Below are 22,274 nucleotides of genomic sequence, written 5' to 3'. Positions count from 1 at the left end.
ATGGGCATTCAGGGGCTGCTGCAGTTCATCAAGGAGGCCGCGGAGCCCGGCCACGTGAAGAAGTACCGCGGGCAGGCGGTGGCGGTGGACGCGTACTGCTGGCTGCACAAAGGCTCCTATGGCTGTGCAGAGAAACTGGCCAGGGGAGAGCCGACGGACCAGTAAGTTACGGGAACATCTCGGTCCCGGCCCTTCCGCGGGCTGAGGTCTCGTTGGTCTGGGTGTTCTTGAGTTAAAAGCGAAGTTAAAGCAGTTTCAGCTCGGTTCTGACAGACGCATGCCTCCCTCTTTGAGCAATTTCTTGCACTGATTTTTTCACTTATTTTTTTCGCTTGGCTTGTTACATTTTTAGTAACAGTAGCTCTTTGCCTGCAACGTGGATTCTTCCCTCAGTAGCCTCATTTCTAAGGAAGGACACAAAAACCGTGGCTGTGCTGCAAGTCCTGCTTTGCAGCATAGGTCAGGTTGGCACGAATTCTTGTCCTTTGTCCTATCCCTAGAAAGTCGAGTTGAGCTCTTGTTTTAGATTGTCATATAAAATATTTTTCCTCCTTTCTCTTTAGAAATAAAAATACTAGCTAGTCTGGGCTAAGCTTCATTCATGGGATTTTGATTAAGTGGCTGGAGACAAAAGAGCACTGATTACAAATTGATTCAAAACTTTAATTCCTGCTTCTGATGGGGAGAACTGCAGAGTTTCATTCAGCTTTGCTGCTTGTCTTTGAAAATAGTTGAAATCCTCTGGAATTCTGAGAAATTATGTATTTTTAAGTGAATTAAAAAGAAGGTAGGGAAACATGACCCATTAATGGGAGCTTTAGGGTTATTGAACTTCTGAACTATATCTATTTTATGAGGGGGGAAAAAAATCTATCTTTGTGGACATATGGTCATAAATTAGATAAGCTCTTTAACAATAGTGTAGAGATCCCCTCCATGCTTTAAAACGCATCTGAATAATTTTACAGAATATTGAATAACTTGCTGTTAAATGTTAGTTGTGTGCTGCTGATGAGATGAGCCTGTTGTACGGATTCCCAGAACTAACAGGTGAGGAAATGAGAGGTCTGCGGAAGTATGCAAGATCTGGAATACCTGCAAATATTTTTACTGAAGGTTGGTCTGTGCAAGCAGTGGAGAATTGCCTCCCGGTCTGTGCTCTACTTCTAGTGCAGTTTGGGTAACTGTCCCATCTTTGAATGTTTTCAGTAGCGTGCCTGTATGCTTAGGGTGGGAGGATATATTTACATGTCTGTCTGTTAGCACATACTCATCAACTGAGAATTGGATAGTTCTGTGGCTAGAGGCTTTATACCCCATTGCTCTATAAAAATGCACTCAGTGAAACTTTCTGAAGGCTCCAGGGAAAGATAATGTAGAGCATTTGCAATCTATTGTAGCAGAGTCAGCTGAACGCTGCTTGAATTTTTAGTGCATTTTGTGCAAAAATAGAGCTTGGTAGGCTCAGACCTACCTGGGAGGTGAAGCACTTATTTATTAAAAAAGGGCATTCATGTGTTCTTAATCTTTCTGTAATACAGGAAAGATGTAAGGCCTGTTAAGATCCCTGATCAATGAAATGTTTTTGTTTTTTCCCCCTCTTGTTGCTGACACAGTTATGTAGCTTTCTGCATGAAACTTGTTGATATGCTCCTCTCATTCGGAATTAAACCGATTTTGGTATTTGATGGATGCACCCTACCTTCTAAAAAGGAAGTGGAGAAGGCCCGAAGAGAGTAAGTATTGATTTGCCAGCACAGCAGTATGTTTAACACCACAGTCCATTTTCAGATTTGGAAAAATTTCAAACTTGTTAGGCAGTGATCTTTGGTCATCTTTTCCTGTGACTTAGTTTAATTTCACTGAATTTACATTTAAAATTGTACCAATATCTTCTTAGAGATTTCATTCCAAAAATAGAAATGTGCTTAATAAATGAAAGTACTTTTAGAGAGGAAGGAAGTAAACTATTGAGCACTGTATCCTGTAATGTGTTAAAGCCTTTCAGTTCACTCAAGCTGATTGATCTCTGTGGACAAAAATATTATTACATAATATAACTTTATTTAAAATTAATACCACCTTCCTTATCATTCTCTTCAAATAAACAGCTAGAACTACTTCAGCTTTGGATTCGAGTCCTATATAACTGTACATCTTGCTGAAGCTCTGTTGCTGTTTATCTGTTATCATAGAGCATATATTTTCTTGAATATGGTGCAAACCATTTTTAATATTTGAAATGAAGTAAATAATGCCTTCTCTTCTGTAAATCAGTGAGCATCAGATGTTCCAGAAATCCATTACGCTTATTTTACTGCATCCTGATTATGAATTCAACTCTTCTCTTTCACTGCTGGTTTCAGTTGGAGTTGTTGCTTTTTTCTCACTGTGTATTTCACTATGCCAATCTGGGTGTCTTTTGTTGATGTGGTGGCTTGCAGTTATTCTGATTATTTGGAATTTTACATGGTAGAATGGATTTGGGGCACATTTAACTGCAACACAGCTTGCCTGCTTTTCTCTATCTCCTGGTCCTTTGTAATACTTGTTCTTTTAAGTGGGGGGGGAAAAAAAAAACCAGCAATGAGGTCAATGGATATTTTTCTTTCAGGAAGCGACAAGCCAATCTTCTGAAAGGAAAGCAGTTGTTTCGGGAAGGGAAATTTTCAGAAGCAAGGGACTGTTTTGCTCGCAGTGTAAATGTTACGCATGCTATGGCTCACGAAGTCATTAAAGTAAGTTGTCAGAGCTGCTGAGATGAACAGTATCAAATGAAAAAATCAGTGCAATAAGTCTGTAAGCATGCTTCACTCTGCTTTGGTACAACTACAGTGCTACCTTGTCTACGTAGGAAAGAAAAATATTCCCTGTACTTCCTCTTCTTAATCTACAGCATACACTGGATCATGTTAGACATGGGTAACTTCACTTCAGATTTATTGTGCCCAATTGTTTAAATGATAGTGATTTGTCAGCTTAAATACAGCACTTTTAAAATCCATGAACTGACTTAAGTAGCATCTTGAATTTTCAAAATTACTTAGATACCCACCTCAGCTAAGTTCCTGGAATAAATTCTTGCTTCTTAAAAACCTTTCCAGGTTCCCTTGCATTCTTCCACTGCTATCATAGGAAAAATTGCTTTGTTTTCTTTGAAGAGAGTGTACTGTGCAGGAGTGTGAAGCATGCAGCTGTGATCAGCGTGTACACTGTTACATGCCAGCACAGGAGAGGCTGTTTTGTCAACCATCCTTAAAATTCCTTGAAACTTGGGTTTTAAATGTGAAAGATAGGACTTCAAGATTGGGGAGGGTGGGGAAAAAAAAAAAAGGAGCAGGTGGGGGATATAGGTAAATAAAGAAAATGGTTACTAAATACTTGTGTGTTTCCTGTTTGTGTACAGGCTGCACGAGCCCGAGGAGTTGATTGTATTGTTGCTCCCTATGAAGCTGATGCTCAGTTGGCTTACCTTAATAAGACTGGCGTGGTTCAGGCCATCATTACAGAAGATTCTGATCTTTTAGCTTTTGGATGTAAAAAGGTATAGAAGAAAATGCTAATAGCCCTTACTTCTCAGTGATATCTTAAAAGCAGAGTTGAAAGTTGCTAAATGTGTTTGACTTAGTTTGTTACAATAATTTGTGGAAATTGAAAGCACTTGCCTCTGTTATTTCTGCTAAGTGCAATAAGCTAGCATATGTACAAATAGAACAAGGAGCCTATATTGGTGAACATTTTTTCCACTGCATTTCCAGGTGTTTTTGAAAATTGACAAATTTGGAAATGGATTGGAGATAGATCAAGCTCGGCTAGGAAACTGCAAGCACCTCGGAAATATATTCACTGAAGAGAAGTTCCGTTATATGTGTATTCTGTCTGGTTGTGACTACCTCTCATCAATCCATGGAATTGGGTTAGCTAAAGCATGCAAGTTACTAAAATTAGCTAACAATCCAGATATTATAAAGGTAATATTGATTGTAGCTTTGTGTTGGCTATTTGGGAGCTTACGTCTCTGTATATAAAGCACTGAATTGAAAATGTGAGTGGTTCTTAGCTTTCTCTGTTCTGAGAAGAATGGTCTAAAGTATTTTGACCTGTCCTAGATAGATATATAAATAGATATTTATTGGTTGGACAAGAAGACTTCATGAAGTGTTGGCTTGTGCTATAAACAGCTAGAATGGAGAAAACAACGCACAAGGCTATTTTTCTTGCTTTATCTCTCCTGTTTAAGCTGATCTTTGTAACAGAATGTGTTCTACATTTAATGACAAACAAAAATACCTTATAATTGAAATGTAAATACTTTTTATTACTTGAGGTTTTTTGAAAAAATTGTTTCTTCACATTATATTTCTATTACTTGCTGAAATAGAAATTCTGATTACTCCAAGCCCTTCAGTCTTTAATTAATACTTCTGAAGGCAAACATGGAATTCTGTTATTTGTTCAAAAGCAACAGTTATTTTTTTCTTTTTGAACAGGTTATTAAGAAAATGGGGCACTACTTGAAGATGAATATAACTGTATCAGAAGAATACATACAGGGTTTCACACGAGCCAATAATACATTCCTTTATCAGTTGGTTTTTGATCCCATCAAGAGAAAATTAGTTCCTCTGAATGATTATGCTGATGATATTGATCCAGAAACACTAATTTATGCAGGACGGTATCCTTTTGGTATTGAAACTGAGAAAATTCAATGTGAACAGTTGTGGTGTCTTGCATTGTTTTTCACTGCACTTCTACTATTGGTTAAATCCTGCTTTTTTTGCAGCATTATAAATTATAGAGGCATAGAAAAGTTTGTTTTTGTTTTTGTTTTTTTTTTTTTTTTTTTTAGCACAGTGGATAACTGAGTAATAAAAAATGACCTATCATTTTATGTAGCTGCTATTTCCTTTTATAGAAAATAACTCCTAACTACAGGTTATTCTTCAACTGTCTGAATTGTTCCATGGCTTATTTTGTGCCTGTGTTCTGTGTTGTAATCTCTATCACTTTAATTCTTGCTATGAATTTATAATCTAAACATTCCCAGTTTTAACAGATATGTCTCCCTACAAAATAAGTGCAATTTTGATACTTGTCATAAATTTCAGCATGGAAAATGAAGAGAACAAAGAGAGGACTGTTTAAGTAGTTGCTAGCTTTGTATGTTCTTCAAGCTAGCTACTATCTGTCATTTCCAGATGCCAGAAAGGAGAAAGATGATGATTTTCTAGTGACTTGTATTTAATGATTGAATGATTACCTTTAGGCTTGCTTAGTTTGCCAAGCACTGCAGATACATTGACTTGTCACATCATATTGAACCATAACTATTAGTATCTATATATGGTTAATCACAAATTCAGAAATAGCTGTTCTAACTTCAATGCTACAGTTCATTTATTGCACTATTAAGATATATTTTCCTTTAATATGATGGCTACAGACACTTTGGAGATAGTACTGGTTTTCAAATTGCCCTTGGGAACATTGATATTGATACGATGGAACAAATTGATAACTATAACCCTGATACTGCACAGGTAACACCTTTGTTCTAAAGCTACATACTGAGATAATAACACAGGTTTGAATGCTGATGGAAGAGTACAGCTGATTGTTATTCCTAACTGACTTGTCAGTAAAAGCTATTCTGCTAGTACAGAGACTGTATATTCTTGGAATTGTATGAAGGAGTATGATACAAAGAGCAATCCAGTGTAAAACTCTTTTAAATTCTGATTCTGAGTAGAATATTAATGATTCTTTGAAGTACAAGTGACATCTAGTCTACAAACTTCTGCAGCACACAAAAGTAATTACTGAAAACAAACCAGTAGTTACTGTTGTGGCTTTACAACTCATCTAGTTATTAAAGAGACCACCAGGTAATGCCAGATGCGGATGCATTCAGGCAGTTCTATAAATTCTAATCCAGGAAAAGGATCTTACGTAAAGTAAACTGTGTTTATGGCACTTGAGAACTGAAATTTTGGTTTTTAACAGTCAAAACCAGTAAAGCCCCTTAGAGGATCTCATCTAAAAGATGCTGGAAAATGTAAATACAGAAGCATGGTTTTTAGATCCATTGTTTTCTGACTGACTGTAGTTCTGATAATACATGCCTTCCAACTCCTTCTCTGGCAGTAGTCCTTTCTTGTTGTTGGTCTTCTGCATTGCTGTGCTTATTTTGACAGTGGCACAATGGTCTGTGGTCACCTTCCTATCCTGGTGTTTTGTACCTCTTCACTTTACTTCAAATTCTTTGCATTTTCCAAAAAAGTAAGCAGGAAAACATTGTGACCTAGATGGCCCTTGAATACATTGAACACCAACTGAAATAGTGAAAAGAAAGAAACGATTTGGCTACACTTGGAATTATCCTGACTGCTTTCTTCCATCATGTGCTACTTGCTTCTGATCTAAAATTATAAAATAACTTACATAGGTAAATAGTTGTGCAACCAAGAGTGTGCATTTGCAGAGTTAAATCTTCTGTGTTACTGAGGGCTTGGTGTGCTTTCAGTTTCATGGTTTTTTTTTCCTTAATTTTTTAATGGGCATGTTAGTAAACATAAGTATGGATAGACATAGGAACAAATTATTTCCTGGTGAATAGGAAGTTGTTAATGGAAATCCTTAAGAGACATGTGGGGAATGAGGGGTTTTCTTTCCTTTCCTGACACGGCTGCATTTATTTAAGTCACAGTAGGGGCTTGAACTAAGTTACGCTGGCTAAATGTTGGTATCAGGGTATCCAGAGAAGATGACCCTAAATTAGGTGACCTGTAGCATACAAACCCTTAGTTTTCCCTCTCTGTACAAGTAGAACCTCACTTCTTAGGGCATCTGACTGTCTTTTTTTGACTGTTTTACTTCCACCCTTCTTCATTAAGTCCTTAATCCTATTTACTGAAGTAATTAATCAAGATTTTTTTGGGAAGTGACTTGGAGAGTATATTTTTTCTAAGTAAATTCAACTATGAGTAAAACATTTTCTGAAATCATTCTACTGAATATAGGTAATAATTAAGCCTTTAATTTTGAGAAGAGCAGTTAGCCACTTACGCCATATTGGAATGAAGAAGTCATGGCAGCACAGATGAAAAAGAATTTGTCAGGGAAACATAAGAAATATGGGAACAAAATGGAAATGTTTCTGTGGAATGGACATGTCAACAATGGGTGTGTGTCAAAATGCTCTTATGCTAAATGAGGAAATCTTATTTAGAAGGCAAATTTATGAGCCTGTTTCTCATTTCTAATTTTTCTATAGCCTACACAGCAAAGAAGCCATGGCTGGAATGACAAACGTGCTAATCATGTAAATAGCATTTGGAGCAAAGACTACAAGCTTGGCCCTAGTACAGATGATGTTCCTCATACAACTCACTTACCAGAGAAATCAACAACGAAAGGCATTGAGAAGATAATCAGTATCAAAGGGTTAAATCTTCCAGGCAAAGAGCTCTTTGCAAAAAGACAAAGGAGTGGTATGTTTCTAGTTAAGTAACAACAGAAGATTGTATTAAAGATTTTACCATATTATAAAATACTGTCCCTTTCAATTTTGAGATTCAATTCTTAAAAATGGAGAAAAGTGTGCTAGGTATTTTGTGGCTTAACTTCTATCTTATTGTTGCATGTGAAGAAATGGAAATAGTCTATCAGAGAGCTGAAGTCTGGCCACTGTGCTTCACCTGATATGTTTTTCTCTGTTTTTCTTCTTTTGCACCCTTATTTCTGTTCACGCTACCAGGATTTCATTTTCACCTTTGTTTCTCTTGACAGTCTTCCTACTCTTTAATTTATCAAAATTTTTAATTAGTTTACTAGACACATACCTTCTAGCTTTTAGTGAAGTCTGATTTCATGGTGTTGAAACCATAATACGCGCTCCTCTTAGTCTCAACTGTTAGGTCCTCCTTCCATCTACATTTCTAAAGTTTCTTTAAGCTTATGTAATGCAAAGTAACAGTAAAAGCAAGTTCTGAACCATAATGTCAAGAACATTTTTTAAGGCAGTAGGGATAAATAATGTTCATTTCTCTCATAACTGGTTAGTTCTAGAACAAGCTTCTTCAGTGATTCTTAAACTGTCTTTAGATTTAGAAGAACTCTCAGATGGAGATCTGTTGAATCAATATTCATTTTCGAAAGCGAAAAAATTCAAGGAGAGTGGTGAAGATGGTCATTCACAGAAGAGCATTTCTGCAATAGAAAACATTGATTCTTCAGGGAATTCTGTCATTAAAGAAAGCTCTAACTCTCTGCCCAGAGTTAGAAATAAATTTGCTTCCTTTCTGCAAAGGAAAAACAAACAGACAGATGCTGTGATTGTTCCAGGAACAAGAAGCAGGTACGCTTGCGTCACGTGTTCCAATGAATAGCAAGATAGCATTTGGTATCATGGCTACTGAAATAATGTGTATACTGAGAGGATACTTTAGGTTTTTTTTTTTTTTTTTATGCGACTGTATCAATGCACTTGTAGTTGTAGCTGAGATGGGCAACTTCTTGTGCTAAACATGCAATATGGGATGCATAGGTAGGTAAATGCCTGGTACTTTTTTTAACTGCAGAAACGAAGGCTGTGACACAACCCAATATAGTCTAGTCTCTACATATCAATTATCAAGGTGTTGGCCATGCTTCATTTTCATATGACAACTCATAAAAAAAAAAAGTAAACAAGAAAAAAAAATAAAGCTGCCTTAGCCAAATAAATAAGCAACACTTGTATACTGACTTATCTTTACTGAGGTTTTTGCTTATAAGTTTCAATAAAGGAGTACCAGCCAGTATAACCAGGTACAGCACTTCTTACCTAATTCCCTTCAGATCATGTTTCTTATTTCTCCAATGACAGTTTAAGAAAAAAGACTTTGAGTTTCTCAGATTTTTAGTTTGTTGCATTTGACCACAGCTATTTGAACTGCTTTTTACAAATAAGTGTCACAGATCTGTCTCATTATGTTTTTGGTTTTTTTTACCTTGAATAATTTGAAGATTTGTGTGTGAGAGAGGTATAATTTTATAAAACAATCTGAATATTGATATTTTTTAACTTATACCTTCCCTAAGTTAGAGGTTCAGTTTAATTAAAAAGAGTTGTTAGTGATGGCAGGCTTTTCTCCAAATGAAAGCTCAGCTTGTATCAAGTAGAAGGGAGGAAATTTGACTAGTACCCATCCTTAAGAGCTGCTCCTATAGCACAAAAAGAGCTGGATAGATTTTAGATTTCTCAATAAGAACTTAATTATCATTTAAATATCAATTAATATTTATCATAATATTTTTCTTTAATTTTGTATAATTTCTAGTTCCTTTCAGAAGGAGGGCCTATCATTATTCTTAGTCGATGAATGACATGTTTACAGGTGCTTGTTTTTTCCATTGAAACAGTAAAATTATTTTGTGTTGTCTTTTAAATGCCTTCATGAGGGACTGGAGAAGTAAAACCATGGTGATTTGCCCACGGTCAAAACAATCTGTCTTTCAAATGCATTTCAAAAATCAAATTGGTGGATAAGGTTTTGGAGATGAAATACTTGCGGTTACTTTTCTGTTGCTTTCAACTTCTTTTTTTTTTTTTTTTTTTTTTTTTTTTTTTTTTTTTTTTTTTTTTTTTTTTAGGTTTTTCTGCAATGATGCAGATATGTTTGGTTTTAAAGAAAAGGATGAGAGTGATATAATTCAAGATGTTGAGGAGGATTGCAAGCAACAGGAGGTAGAACATGTAGCTGAAGATGAATCTCCATTTTTAGAAACTGAAAAAACAAAGACTGTCTCATCAGTTCCTGGAGAAAGACCGAGAAGTTGCTTCCAGTGGCTTAGCATCCTTGGAAATCATTCAGGAAATCCTGGTCCATCTCATACTGTATTTTCACAGCAGTTTCACCAACAGAGAAGCAGCTGTATGGCATCTCAGGCAGATAACAGTAATGGGGTACAAGCAGAGACTGAAGCCATGTGTGGTGAATCAGATGAAGAATCCTCTCCCTTAATAGAACCACAGTGTTTCTCCCAGTCTCAAAAGTCTTTTGAGCCACCAGAATGCAGGTTGGAGTCTTCAAAAATACTACAGGTATCTAACAATAATTCTTACACAGAAGTAAGAAAACTAGATATTTCAACCTTTTCTTATGTTTTCTATCTCAAAGATAGAAATTAAGTTGTAAGGTTCTCCTTCTTTGATTTATACCCTGTGGATTATAGAACTTCTACTCGCAAAACTTTTTGGTGTTTGTTGCTGTTGTGTAGTATGAATTGATTTAGTAGCTTAAGTCTATTCTTCCCCTCCCCTCACCCTCCCTAGTCTTTCCATTGCTGTTACTGCAATGAGTTTCAACACTACAATTGTAGGCTACATTTTGTTCTCTGCTTTAAGTCCATGAAGAAGTCTTCTGAGAGAACCTGTGTCTCAAGCTGGTGTTCTCCTTGAAAATATACTAAGGATTTCATGTAGTTTCTTAAAATTGCTGAAAATTTACTTTATAAAGTATAGGTAATTTGATATAAAAACTTTATACACAGTGTAGAAAGGTGTTTTGAAAGCAAAATTATTTTTTCTTTGAAGGAATCTGACTCCAATTTAAGACTGTTTGATAACCAATGTACTCAGAGGTCTCCAGTATTTTCTGCTGTTCGAACTGACAGAAAGAATATGGTAGCAAAGATCAAGGTAAGGATTCCCTTAATTTTACTATTAGTTCTACTGAACTCTGAAAATGAGTTTTCACAGCCGAATAGTTTGTTCTAAACCTTTCTATGCAACAACGTGCCTGCTAGCAAGAGAAAATTGCTTTCTTACTCATCTTTATCAGAGCCGAGGTGAAATATATGCAGGCTCCCTATGACTAGCGTGGATGCAACTTGCTTAGTAAGAAGCCAGCTAACTCAAAAAACCCACTTTATTTTCCTCTGGAATGCTAAAAATGTAAGTTTTACGATGCAAATTGCAGTCATTTTAGGCAGTCACAAGATACAGTCTCATTTCATTGCTTGTGTGGATGAGTCCACTAGTTCAGCAGCTTCCTGCCCCTCTAGAAGAAAAAGTTTTTTAACTTAGAAACCTGAAAAAGTTTTAACTAAGCATGTTTCTTTACTTTAGTTGTAGGCGTTATTTGACACTTGACTACTCAAGAATAGCCAGCTTCCCTTCACAGCCCACATTTTGGTTACTTTTCCTGTTGAGTGTCAGTAACTTGTCTTCTATGTGGTATCTTACATGTCTAAGAATGAACTTGCATTCCCTGTCTTGATGGCACTTTTAAGAGCTGTACCTGTCTACACAGCTTCTGGAACCGTAACATCTGGAGGTACTTTAATTCCTTAGGCGTTGTCATTAAAACTGGCTAAAAGATTCAAAAGTCAAGGGAAGATGCTTTTGTTCTCTCATGTACACCCCTACTTGTTTCTTTCCCATCCACCACGAGTAGAAATATCAGAAGCTTCTTTGCAAAGCACAAGTACTGTGTGTGTTATATGATAGTGACATCTTGTGGTCATCCTCATAGTTTCTACGTTAAAGATTTAAATTCCAGCTTCATTCTGGAAGACCTGTTTACGAAAACTAGTGCTTGCTCATTAGAGTAACACTTTGCCTGCTTCTCTTCAGCAGAACTAAGCCATGAACTGAACTCATCTTGAGATCAGAGTTATGTGACTATTTCTAATAATGTTTAGTATGGTTTGCTTAAATAATAAGTTCTTGCATTGAAGATATTTGGAGAATTAATGTATTAACTATTGGGGAATTCTTGGTGTGTGGGGATGCGGAGGTGTAGTATGAACGTCATTTGAGCATATCTTCAGGATGTTGTGCTGCCCAAAGAGCACCAATTTCTGCTGGAAGTTCACAATGTTACTCGAGAGCAAGCTGCTAAAAGATTTTGTCCTCCTTATTTCCTTAGCTGTGCATTTGCTCTGCTACCTTTATGAGCTGGCAACAGAAAAAATCTGAGACAAGAAAACTGATCTGAAAAAAAAAAAAGTAACTCAGCAATAAAACCCAAGAGGTCGTATTCAGATTGGTTAGTTTGGCTCACTCACAAGCTCTTGGGAGTCCTCTCAGTGGAGGTGCAACTGAAACAAATTACTACTAGTGAAGCTATGAGGTGGAGATGAAGAATGCTGCTACCGGCTCAGTTTCTCCTTAGATTTGCCTGCTGGAAGTGTAAGAGAAGGAAGATCTTTGTTTACCCTAGAATGTAATGAAATGAATAGTGAGTTCTGAGTATATCATAGAAGAATTTGATCACCAAAAAAAAAAAAATTCAGATTTTTTTTTTTTGAGTTGAATAACATAGCTGGTCTGTAGAGAAGCCTAATAATTTAGGGAGGCACACTGGGGAAGGCATTGGCTTTTGTTGTGATTCCAATCTAGGTTGTTGTGTCAATAGCTGGTCGATTCTAATATCAAAGCTTATAGAAGCTTGTCACTAATCAATGCCTACATACAAGTTGTCAAGGACCTTGTCATTTCTATGAGGGCATCCCAGCTGTGTGGTTTTTCTGCTCGTTATTTCCCCACAAGTTAATGTGAGCTCAATAAAGAAGCGAACGTTGGCAAAATGAAAAGAAAGCAATCAACTCTCATTTTGTTTCTTAGTGTGTATTGGACATGCATCTTTACCTAATTTTTAGTTAGCTAATTTAACTTGTAGCTGTGACATGCTTCGATATCATAAAAATAAATGATATATTTTGTAGAATGGCTGAGGTGATAAAAAGCATAAAAATTACAAAGCAAAAGCTTTTAGGATTTATTTTTATTCATCTCAGTACTTTCCTTCCAAGTACAAACACTCAACATTTTTTTTTTTTTTTTTTCCCAAATTCTATTTGGTATTCAAAAATACACAGTTCATTCAGGTAGAAACAATGTCATTTTAATTAAAAGAAAACCATGTATGATGTGTGTGTTGTGGGAGTGTGGGACGAAACAGTGTCACTTTAGGAAGAACTGATGTAGGAGATCTTTGAAGAAGACTTCATCTATTGTATATTTAAAAAAAAAAAAGGGGTGATAAATAGCAAATAACTTTCCTCTCATACAAGTATTTGCATTATCTAACTGAAACACCTGAAGTAGGCAGAGGTGTGCTGTCTTCTATAAATGCTCTAAACTGATTATTTGTTTTATTGGATCAAAATACTTCCATCATCACATCCGAATGGGAAAACTATTGGCACTGTATGCAGCCTACATGTCCTAAACTCTAATCTTATATAGCCAACTGTAAAATAAATAACATACAATTTTTACATCTGTGGACAGTCACCATTTCCTCTGCAGCTACTGTATTGTATTTTAATTACTATATTTTGGTCCTCCTCATAACGGGCTGCAAGTGAAAGATCACTTAACTGCTAGTAGCTTTGGGAAGAAGGTATTCTACCGTTGAGTAGCAGGAAGGCTCAACTAATAAATCATTGTTCTGGTGCTTCAGTAGGCTACTTCCACAAAAACTGGGGAAAATTAAGCATACATAAAAAAAAAAAAAAAAAAGAATATACGTAGGCCACTTGTTAACATTTGTTTCACTAAGGAAGTTTTAACTTCTCACGCATTGGGTTGTTGTGCTATGATTATACATATGTAGCACAAATGGAAAGAGATAAAATAGATAACAATAGTTTTAGCTTTTATTTTACGAAATGTGGTAATCTACATGCAGGCAAGAAAAACAAGTCTAGCTCATTAGTATTAAGTGTATTTCTGTTGTCAAAAATAAAATTAGTAATCTTTGTGCATGAAGTTCTGTAAGGAGAGGGGAGGTGGAAATCATCATCTTGTGTCAGTATTTAAAGGAATGGGAGCAGCTATAGTCAGTTAGCCTGACATTGACCCTAGAAAACTGACAGATCATGGTTGGGGATGAGATGAAGTATAAATATCTCACCAACATGGCTGGATGCTGTATAATGTCAAAACCACTTTCACATGCTTTAAATATCAAGAAACAGAATCAATGTTTGAACACTGGTGAGGGAATTAGAAACTGGATATATGTTTTTAATAATAGGAATGTCTAGAATAATCTAACAAAGGAAGAATGTATCTTTCTTGGTGTCTTCAAACTTAGACTTGTTGCCTTTGAGATGTGTTCTGGCTGAACACAACTGCTTTGAGTTCCAGGTACGGAAGGTCCCACTAGAGGTACAATCCTTGGGTTAATTGCACTGATATCTTTTCTCTACTTGTATTTCATGACAAATTGAATTGTAGGTATCCTAGAGAGTGATACCAGATCGCAACTTCTCTGAAATGAGAAAGTTGACCTGGAAAGTTTTTCTTGTGTTCCCATTTGAATAGATGAAAAAACAAGAATTCAATAAACTTTTACAATTGCATTCCAAAGAAGCATAGTTCTACAGCTATTTAAGATGCAAAGATATACAGAAGCTGATTCATCAGTTCTCACAGTTGCATTAGCTCCACATGAGATGAAGATTTTGGGGTTAGAGAAGCTGTCTAAATATACTCTTGGGGAAATCATATTGCATTAACTTTACACAATGTAAAGCAATTTTTAATTAAACGCTTAATAACAGATTATGCTGCTTGTAGATTTTTATTTTAATCCTTAATACTCTGGTATTGAAAATGCTACAGGTTCCTGGTTTACGCAAATCCAGTTCTGTGGGGTCGCATATTGTGACAAAACTGAAGCCATTGATACCAGCTAAAGTAAGTGGATTAAGTAAGAAACTGTCTCCTGTGCAAAAGAGGAATCACTGCGATGCTGAAAATAAGTTGGGACTACAAGCCACCATTGGTGAACTCTGGAGAAACTTCCAGTTTAAAAGGTGAGATGCTTTAACCCTTTACTTAAAGCCTTTGTAAAGCTTTGAAAAAATCTTCAAGAAATAAGTGCTGAATTGTTGGGAGGAAACAAGGAGAACATCTTCAGATATATATTTCTACACACAGTTCTTCATTTCCTAGGCAGATTTACTTTTTTGTTGTTTAGTGTAGCCATGAGTTATAATTTGAAGTAAATATACTTTCTACTTCTAATTACGTTTTTCATACTAACCAGAAAGAACTCTCAGCTAAAATCAATTTATTTGAAGTGGTGCACTGATTATAATGTAATTTATATGAAAGTTATTGCCACTTTACATCAAATATTAAAAGTCATTTCTTAGCTCAGATACAAAAGCAGCCTAGAAGTTGCCAAACTTGATTGAAAGCACACTGGTTTTATTTAACTTTGATTGCCTCTCACACTTCAAAGTGGCTGTTCGTTACATCTGTTTTCTTTTCAAAATGGTGGTGAAATGATGAAGGATTGCTAAAGAAAGTCTCTGTTTGTGAGATCCTTTACTGCTTTGGACACTAGAAAATGCTATTTTTCCTTGTGTGGATGATTTATTTTCCTATAATAACAGAAATGGTAATATTAATGTAGGTATTTTGTCTTATGCTGTTTCCATTTGGGATTGAGTTAAAACTCCTGATGGCAAAACTGTTCTACTTTCAACTACCTCTTTCAACTTCAAGTATTATTTTTTTTTTAAGTGAATTTCTTCATTCTCATTAACATGAAGCAGATTGTGAAGGGACTTCACCTGCACTGAGAAGATGAATACTTTAACTTTGGGGGAAAAAAAAAATCTGATAAGTTCTGTAGATACAAACACAGAAAACATTAGTACTTCAGAGTTGTGTGTTGATCTGAACTGATATTGAAATTATTTCACTCTTATTGTGTAGATGTCTCTTATTTGTAAGAAAAAGAAACTGAAATGCAATTAGTATGAAAAAGAGACTGAGCCTGTATGTTAAGTCTGAATAACTAGTCAGTAAGTTTGGGCCTGATGTAGGTTATAGTAAGTTGACAGCTGTTTTCTGTTCAAAAGCGTATTACTTCTGGTACTAACATTTTTAGAAATCGTATTTATTATCCTTTTGATGCTGATTAAGAGCTAGTTTCAAAGGGGTATTATGACAGTGTTTATGTATGTATTGCTTGGCTTCCAATTGGGAATGTCTGAACAGGATTGTTAGAGAATCACGTGTTTTCATTTATTGGAATGCAGACATAATAAGATAGTGAGCCTAATAGCACTGACACTGTGCTCCTTTACTGTGCCGGTGGTTTTAAGACTTAAGCCCCAACATTCACACACTTATCCACGTTTTTTCTGGTCTGTAATTTCTGGGGGTATACCAGATATATATATTTTGAATGTATTACCTAATTTTATGGAATTAAAATAATTGTTTCTTAGTTTAAGGGATGTTGTTTGTAAATTGTTTCTCAAAAAAGTTTTCCCTCCTAAGGGCTGGCTTGGATCTGAGTGCTCTGCTCACTGTTTTTTCAGATTTAAGTGATCTACTGAAATTGGCTATAGGCAATTATATTGTCTGAGGGCAAACAGATCAAACAGGGCTCTAATCTGTTCTGGCCTTAACATTCCCAAAATAAATATAATACTACAGTTGTCCAGAAGACCTGGAAGTTAAGGAAGCGTGTACAGCCCTGTGTAGAATGTGGTACGTACTACGCTTCAGATGTAAAAATAATAGCTCTCATTCCATTTACAGGATAACTGAAATGGTTGAAATAGCTTTCAGTCAAACTGTTAGCCATAGTGAAATTGGACATAAAACTTACATCACTTTTGTTTTGGACTTGCTGGTGGATGAGAAGGTAGCTGGATGAAAGGTCTAGTTTTCAATTAAGCCATATGTTCTCACAGTGTGTAGCTATAAACACATAATGTCATAACTTTGGGTTTTGTTTTGTCTGTCTTTCTGCAGAGACTATGAAAAGCTCCCTTCTTGTAAGAAGTCAGACCCACTGTCTCCAATCAAAGATAATATTCAGCTCACTCCAGAAACAGAAGAAGAAATCTTCAATCACCTTGAACGTACTCAAGTTCAGAGAGCTATATTCCAATGAACTGTATGCTGTGCAATAGAATGCATTTTTTATCACTGTCAAAATTTCCTTGGGACCTCATCAGTATAGAAAAGATACTTTGAAAATTAGCTGTACGTTTTAGTCTGATTACTGATTTCTCATCTTGTTTTATAAAAAGCGAGTTGAAAGGTACAGTTTTATACTGACTGAAATAAAACCTTCAGATCTCCATTTTCTTGTTGAAAATTTAATACTGTTTTGTCCAAACCACTTTCAGCTGATCCTGAGTATTTTTTGTAGGTCATATAGACACGATGGAACTTCGTAAAACAGCTATGGCTTTACTTTTGCAGAAAACAGCTGGATATGTTTATGTCTTAGTTTTTAAGACCATTTAAAAATTTTCTTGCTGCTTCTTCCCTGTTGAGCCTAGTTGGTCTCCAGGGCAGGAATAAAACTGCTCTTGAGTATTCAGTCATCACTATACTCTGATGCTGATTCTTTCACTATACGGTAAGATCTTTTCTCTCAATGGTTAGCTTTCTGTACTTAATGTATTATGCAGCCACATTACTGGTAGGAATAATTTGGGAATTGCAGAAAGGAATATTATAAGTACAGGGATGAATGTTTACGTCCACAGGCATAGAACTATTGGCTAGCATGAATTACTGTGTTGCTGTGTGTTAATAATGACAGAATGAAATTTTGAAGGGAAAACGTAAACTAATTGGTTGTTCTCATCACTTATTTATCAGTGCGAGAAAAGTAAGGTTGCTTTGTACAGCTGCCCAGTGCCTTTCACTGAGAGCCATGGATTCCTGCATTAGTGGAACATCAGAAGAGGCACTACCACTGTCAAGGGCAGGTACTTTTAATAGGAGTATAGGACTTCTGACACAAAAGCAACGTGTGTGAATGGAACGGAGCTTTTAATTCTGTTAACTGCAAACGTAGCCTTACCTTATTTTGTGGCTTAACTATTGAAAATACCATCACTTGTTCTTCTCTAGCTTCTTCAAACAGAGAATCAGTGGAAATAAAGGAGGCATTACACATCCACATTTTGGCACAAGTATGTACTTGGTTTTATTTTTTTTCTTGTGTACCCTTCTCTGGAAAATATAAACGTATAACACCTTAGAAGACACAGGATGTGTAACAACTTGCTGGAGTGTTATTTCAATAGTAGGTACAGTGGGAATCATTTATGCAAGAGTACTTTTCTGTGTTTTATATTCTTAAAATAGACTTCTTAAGATTGTTTGTGTTTAACTTCTGTTTTAACTTGTTTAACTTAACTGTGTTTAACTTCTTAGGTTTTGACATGTTATGGGGGAGTTTTCTTCAGAAAGGAGCAGTGTAATATAGAGGTTTCTATTTAACACACATGACAAAACAACGTGTAAATGTTTTAGTTAAGTGTGGAATTCTTGGGCTGAGTATTTTTTTCTTTTATGAAAGATGCACAATAACTTATTTGTATGCATATATTCTAATATCTGCAAAACTCTTCCCAAGTTCAGACTGCCTATACACAAGGGAAAATTTCATAGCAATAAATAAACTAAATTTCAGAATTGCAGAAATTGTTAGGTGACAACGGAACAAGAGAAGTGAGATAAAATGTGTCCTAATGAAAAGATGAAAAAAAGCTTGGAGGGAGGGAGGGAGAGTTTGGTTTAAAAAGTAGGCGTTAAAAAGATTGAGGATATGAGGATTAAAAAGAAAAAAAAAAAAAAAAAAAAAGTATAAGTGAGAGCAGATAGCACCCCAGAGGTGTGTTTGTGCTGGTGGAATTTTATTAGTTTGCTTTAATTTGACATTTTTTTAACATATTTAATTCTCCATAAATAATATTCTCTTATCAGCAGGACTTCAAAATATTCTTATGAAATGGATGGCATCTCTGTATCCTGTGAAAAGAGTGAATCTGGTCTGTAAAAGCTAAATATACTGATCGTGGTCTAATCAAGCTTCACTTCTGGAAGTGCTGACTAGCCACTTCTGCGGCCAAAAGGAATATAAACTGCAAACGTTCAGTGTGATAGTGAATACTTATGACAATGAGCATCCTAATCAAATATGTTTTTGATACTATAGGTAAGTGAGTTTTCTATATTCAGCTGAGTCTGCTCTTCTAATTACAGCAGTTGATATTATCCATACGCATTCTTTCTTTCATAAGTGAACATAGTAGAATCATGTTTACTGGATGGAAGAATATGTGAAGACTTGGGCTTTGCAATCTTGATTTAAAACAAACAAACAAGGTTGTTGTAGTATTTAATAAAAGCAGTGTTATGGTATTTTCTGTTACATGTTGACAGTTACTGATACTTTATGAAGTGTTCCTGTTCTCATGTCTGCTAAACTTGTAACAAAGTCGTAGTGAAGCTAGAAGACATTTCTTCACTTTCACTAAACGTGGAACTACCAGTTCTTTTTTTCAATGTAGAGCTCAACTGTAGGTATACAAATATGCTTGATTTCATTACAGGGCTTTGTAATTAAATTAATAAAATTATCAACATAGGAGGGAAGAAGAGGGGCTGAATCCTTTTCTGAACAGTAGTGGTTACTTCATGTTGGTGACAGGCCTGAATCTGGCTGCAGTAACCTAAGCTTTAGTTCTGATGAAACAGAATTGTGTATACTTGTTTCTTTCCTGTGGCTTTCTTGTGTAATTACATAGCTCTGAGTTTGACAGTGAAATTGAAGTCATTGATAAGGGAGACTTTGCGCTACTGTATTTGGATTGGCATGTTTAATTCTCCGATCTCCCTTCAGCATGCAAGTGGTCAAATATCAGAAATTTGGGATAGCTCTACTCAAAGAAAATAACTGAGCAAAGTCATCATGGAGAGTCTCAGCACCTAATATAGATTGCATGCAATTTGTTCAGTTGGAGATTTTACATTCATTAATGAAATGATTACTACATAAGTGATAGCAATTTTTTTTCTTTATTGTAGAAACACTCCTACCATGCATCAAAGAATGAACCTGAGTAAATACATTTGTTGTGCTTTGATTTAGGAAGATTCTAGAAATCAAGAATGCACTAAGAAATTAATCTAGTTAACTGGCATTATTATGCACAGAAATGCTGAGAAAGTTATTCTTATATATGGGATAGAAATATCAGCTGAAAATGTTACTGAATTTTAGGACAAAAGGTAATGCTGGAGAAAATCCAGACCGTAGCTGTGCTGTTCATTACTCTTACAACTTTTGATCCAATTAAGCAAAACATCTGTAACAGAAACATTCATGGGAGACAAACAGAAGTAGCTGTAAGTAAATATTTAGTAAAATTTAGCAGATATGCTCTCAGTTGATAATTTTCACTTAAGACATTCAGTGAATGCATTTGAATGTGGAGATTTTGAGGTCAGTTAGCACCCAAGTTTGCATCACAAACAGGTTTTTAACAACTAGCAGATTTGTCTAACTTTTTTCTTAATCTGGAATTCATTGCAATAACTGAGAATAACTGGAATACCATTGTCATTGACAGAGATGAGTAAATGCAATCTTGATTAGTTCCATTCTCAACTTTTTTTTTGTTTTGGTTTGTTTGGTCGTTTGTGGTTTTTCTTGGTGGTTTGGTTTAAAATAAAAACAACATATTTTTAAAAATGGAAAAAGCTGTTCTCTCAATCTGCACTCACTCAGCAAAGAGGCTGGTTAATGGTCTGAAGAGGTAATCAGAACCAAGCGGGATGATTGTCCTTTAACTAATACGTGAATGTTCAGAGACAGTAAAAATAAAATTAAAAAAAAAATTAAAAAAAACCTAATATTTGTATTGGCTTAAATCATCTTCTTGGACGTCAGTCACAGTGAGAAAACCCACTTTCTCACTAAGCTATAAAAATGATATGATTTGGGAAGTTTCTGTGGTTGGTCTTATTTTTCTCTTTGTTTCCTGTGTCTGACATACAGACTTCGCTAGTGCAGTGTTCTGAAGCGCTACCTCCCATAACTTGCCATCAGAAGATCTGTGCTCACATGAGGCTGACTTCTGTTCTGTTACCATTTTCTAACAGATATTTCAGGTCAGAGAGAGAACTTGGTCCTGGTGAAATGACTGCAGATTCAGCTTTTAATACAGGGAGAGAGACATGTTTGTTTTAAACTGGAATGTAAGAGAGCAGAGGGCATTTTCGGTCTTCAGAGAAGCACCAGTCAGTGAGTATTCTGTGCTTATGGATTTTTTGGATTGTAGTTAAGTATACTTATATCCATCAGAGTACATTGTAACTAAGAACACTGTCATGAATTTCATGATGTATCGGATAAACCAGAGTATGGTTGGGGGCAGAAGCAGGGGAAGAAAAAAGGAGAAAAAAAAAATAAAAAAAAATTACATCCTTTACCTTTTAGGGTCTATAAAAGCTGCCCACCACCAGGCAATATTGAGAGGTACAATCTGACTTTTTCTACCTAGTCCACTGCACAGGGACCATGTTCAAGAAAGAGCTTTATTAAAGGTGTTTTATGTTAAAAATCCATAAGGTGGCAGATAGCAACATGAGTCTGACTACCACCTTTATTCTTTCTGATCAGACAATCTCATTACCAGCTTCTCGATAGATAATTTTCTTCTGACTTTTTAAGTACTTCCTGTCAAGATACAGGAAGGAAGAGTAAGCCAGTGATAATTTCAGTAGACCAAATCACATGGTAGTTGCAACGATAGCACAGCACATAGGGGGTTCTCCTACTTGAATTTCTAAAGGGAAAAAAAAAAATAAACAAAACCAGTTGTCTGTGGGTCTGAAGCTATTTTTTTCCCCTCTAAATGAATGGAGATAATCATAAAACTGTGTCAGGCCTTTACAACACTCCAACTTTCTTGTATATCTACTATTTGTTACATAGAGTTCTTGAATTTTAATTTGCCAAACAATTCAGTAAGTACTTTCTCACCACTTGTCACTTCTGGCTTAAAAAGTGAATAAGAAGCAAAAGAAATTGTTTTCATGAATGAATAAATTAAAGTGAGGACTAAGGCAGCTTTCTGCATTATTTCTGGTGAGGAAATACAGGTGGCAGATAAATAGTTTATCTATACTTGTATTAAAACTTTGGCTGCTATAACGTATGTGTTACCCAAAGCTTTCGTGTTTGTTAGACGAGGGTTTAACAAAAAGAATAGCTTTGTTTTTCTGAGTATATTAAAGTTGTACAACTAATGGAGGCTTTTATCTACCTTTTAATGATTTAGTTGTGCACTGCTATTAGGTATACTTCTAAATTGTTTTTTTTCTTTAAAACCAATTTAAGTTCAGCTTAAGAAAACCAATCAAAACATAGTAGGATAATTTGATTGCATCTCTGGAGCTAATATCTCCAAATCAGTAGAGTAATCCACTCTAACATGAGTCTGAT

The 22,274-nt window shown here is 35.6% G+C and overlaps 1 protein-coding gene across 1 annotated transcript; it reads left to right on the top strand.

Moving 5' to 3' along the window:
- On the top strand, positions 1–16,916 carry EXO1 (exonuclease 1; the record flags this gene model as incomplete). The annotated part of the gene is made up of 13 exons (XM_079550904.1): positions 1–161; positions 1,617–1,736; positions 2,615–2,738; positions 3,407–3,544; positions 3,759–3,971; positions 4,491–4,678; positions 5,447–5,543; positions 7,277–7,493; positions 8,107–8,359; positions 9,637–10,087; positions 10,580–10,684; positions 14,621–14,814; positions 16,775–16,916. 13 exons carry the CDS (start codon positions 1–3, stop codon positions 16,914–16,916), a joined length of 2,403 nt encoding a protein of 800 aa, XP_079407030.1.
- Positions 16,917–22,274: the final 5,358 nt, after the last annotated feature.

The sequence above is a fragment of the Tetrao urogallus genome (assembly GCF_951394365.1).
Source record: "Tetrao urogallus genome assembly, chromosome: 2".
Lineage (NCBI taxonomy): Eukaryota > Metazoa > Chordata > Aves > Galliformes > Phasianidae > Tetrao > Tetrao urogallus.
Note: the sequence above shows the minus strand (reverse complement) of the source record. Positions and strands in the feature narration are given on the sequence as shown.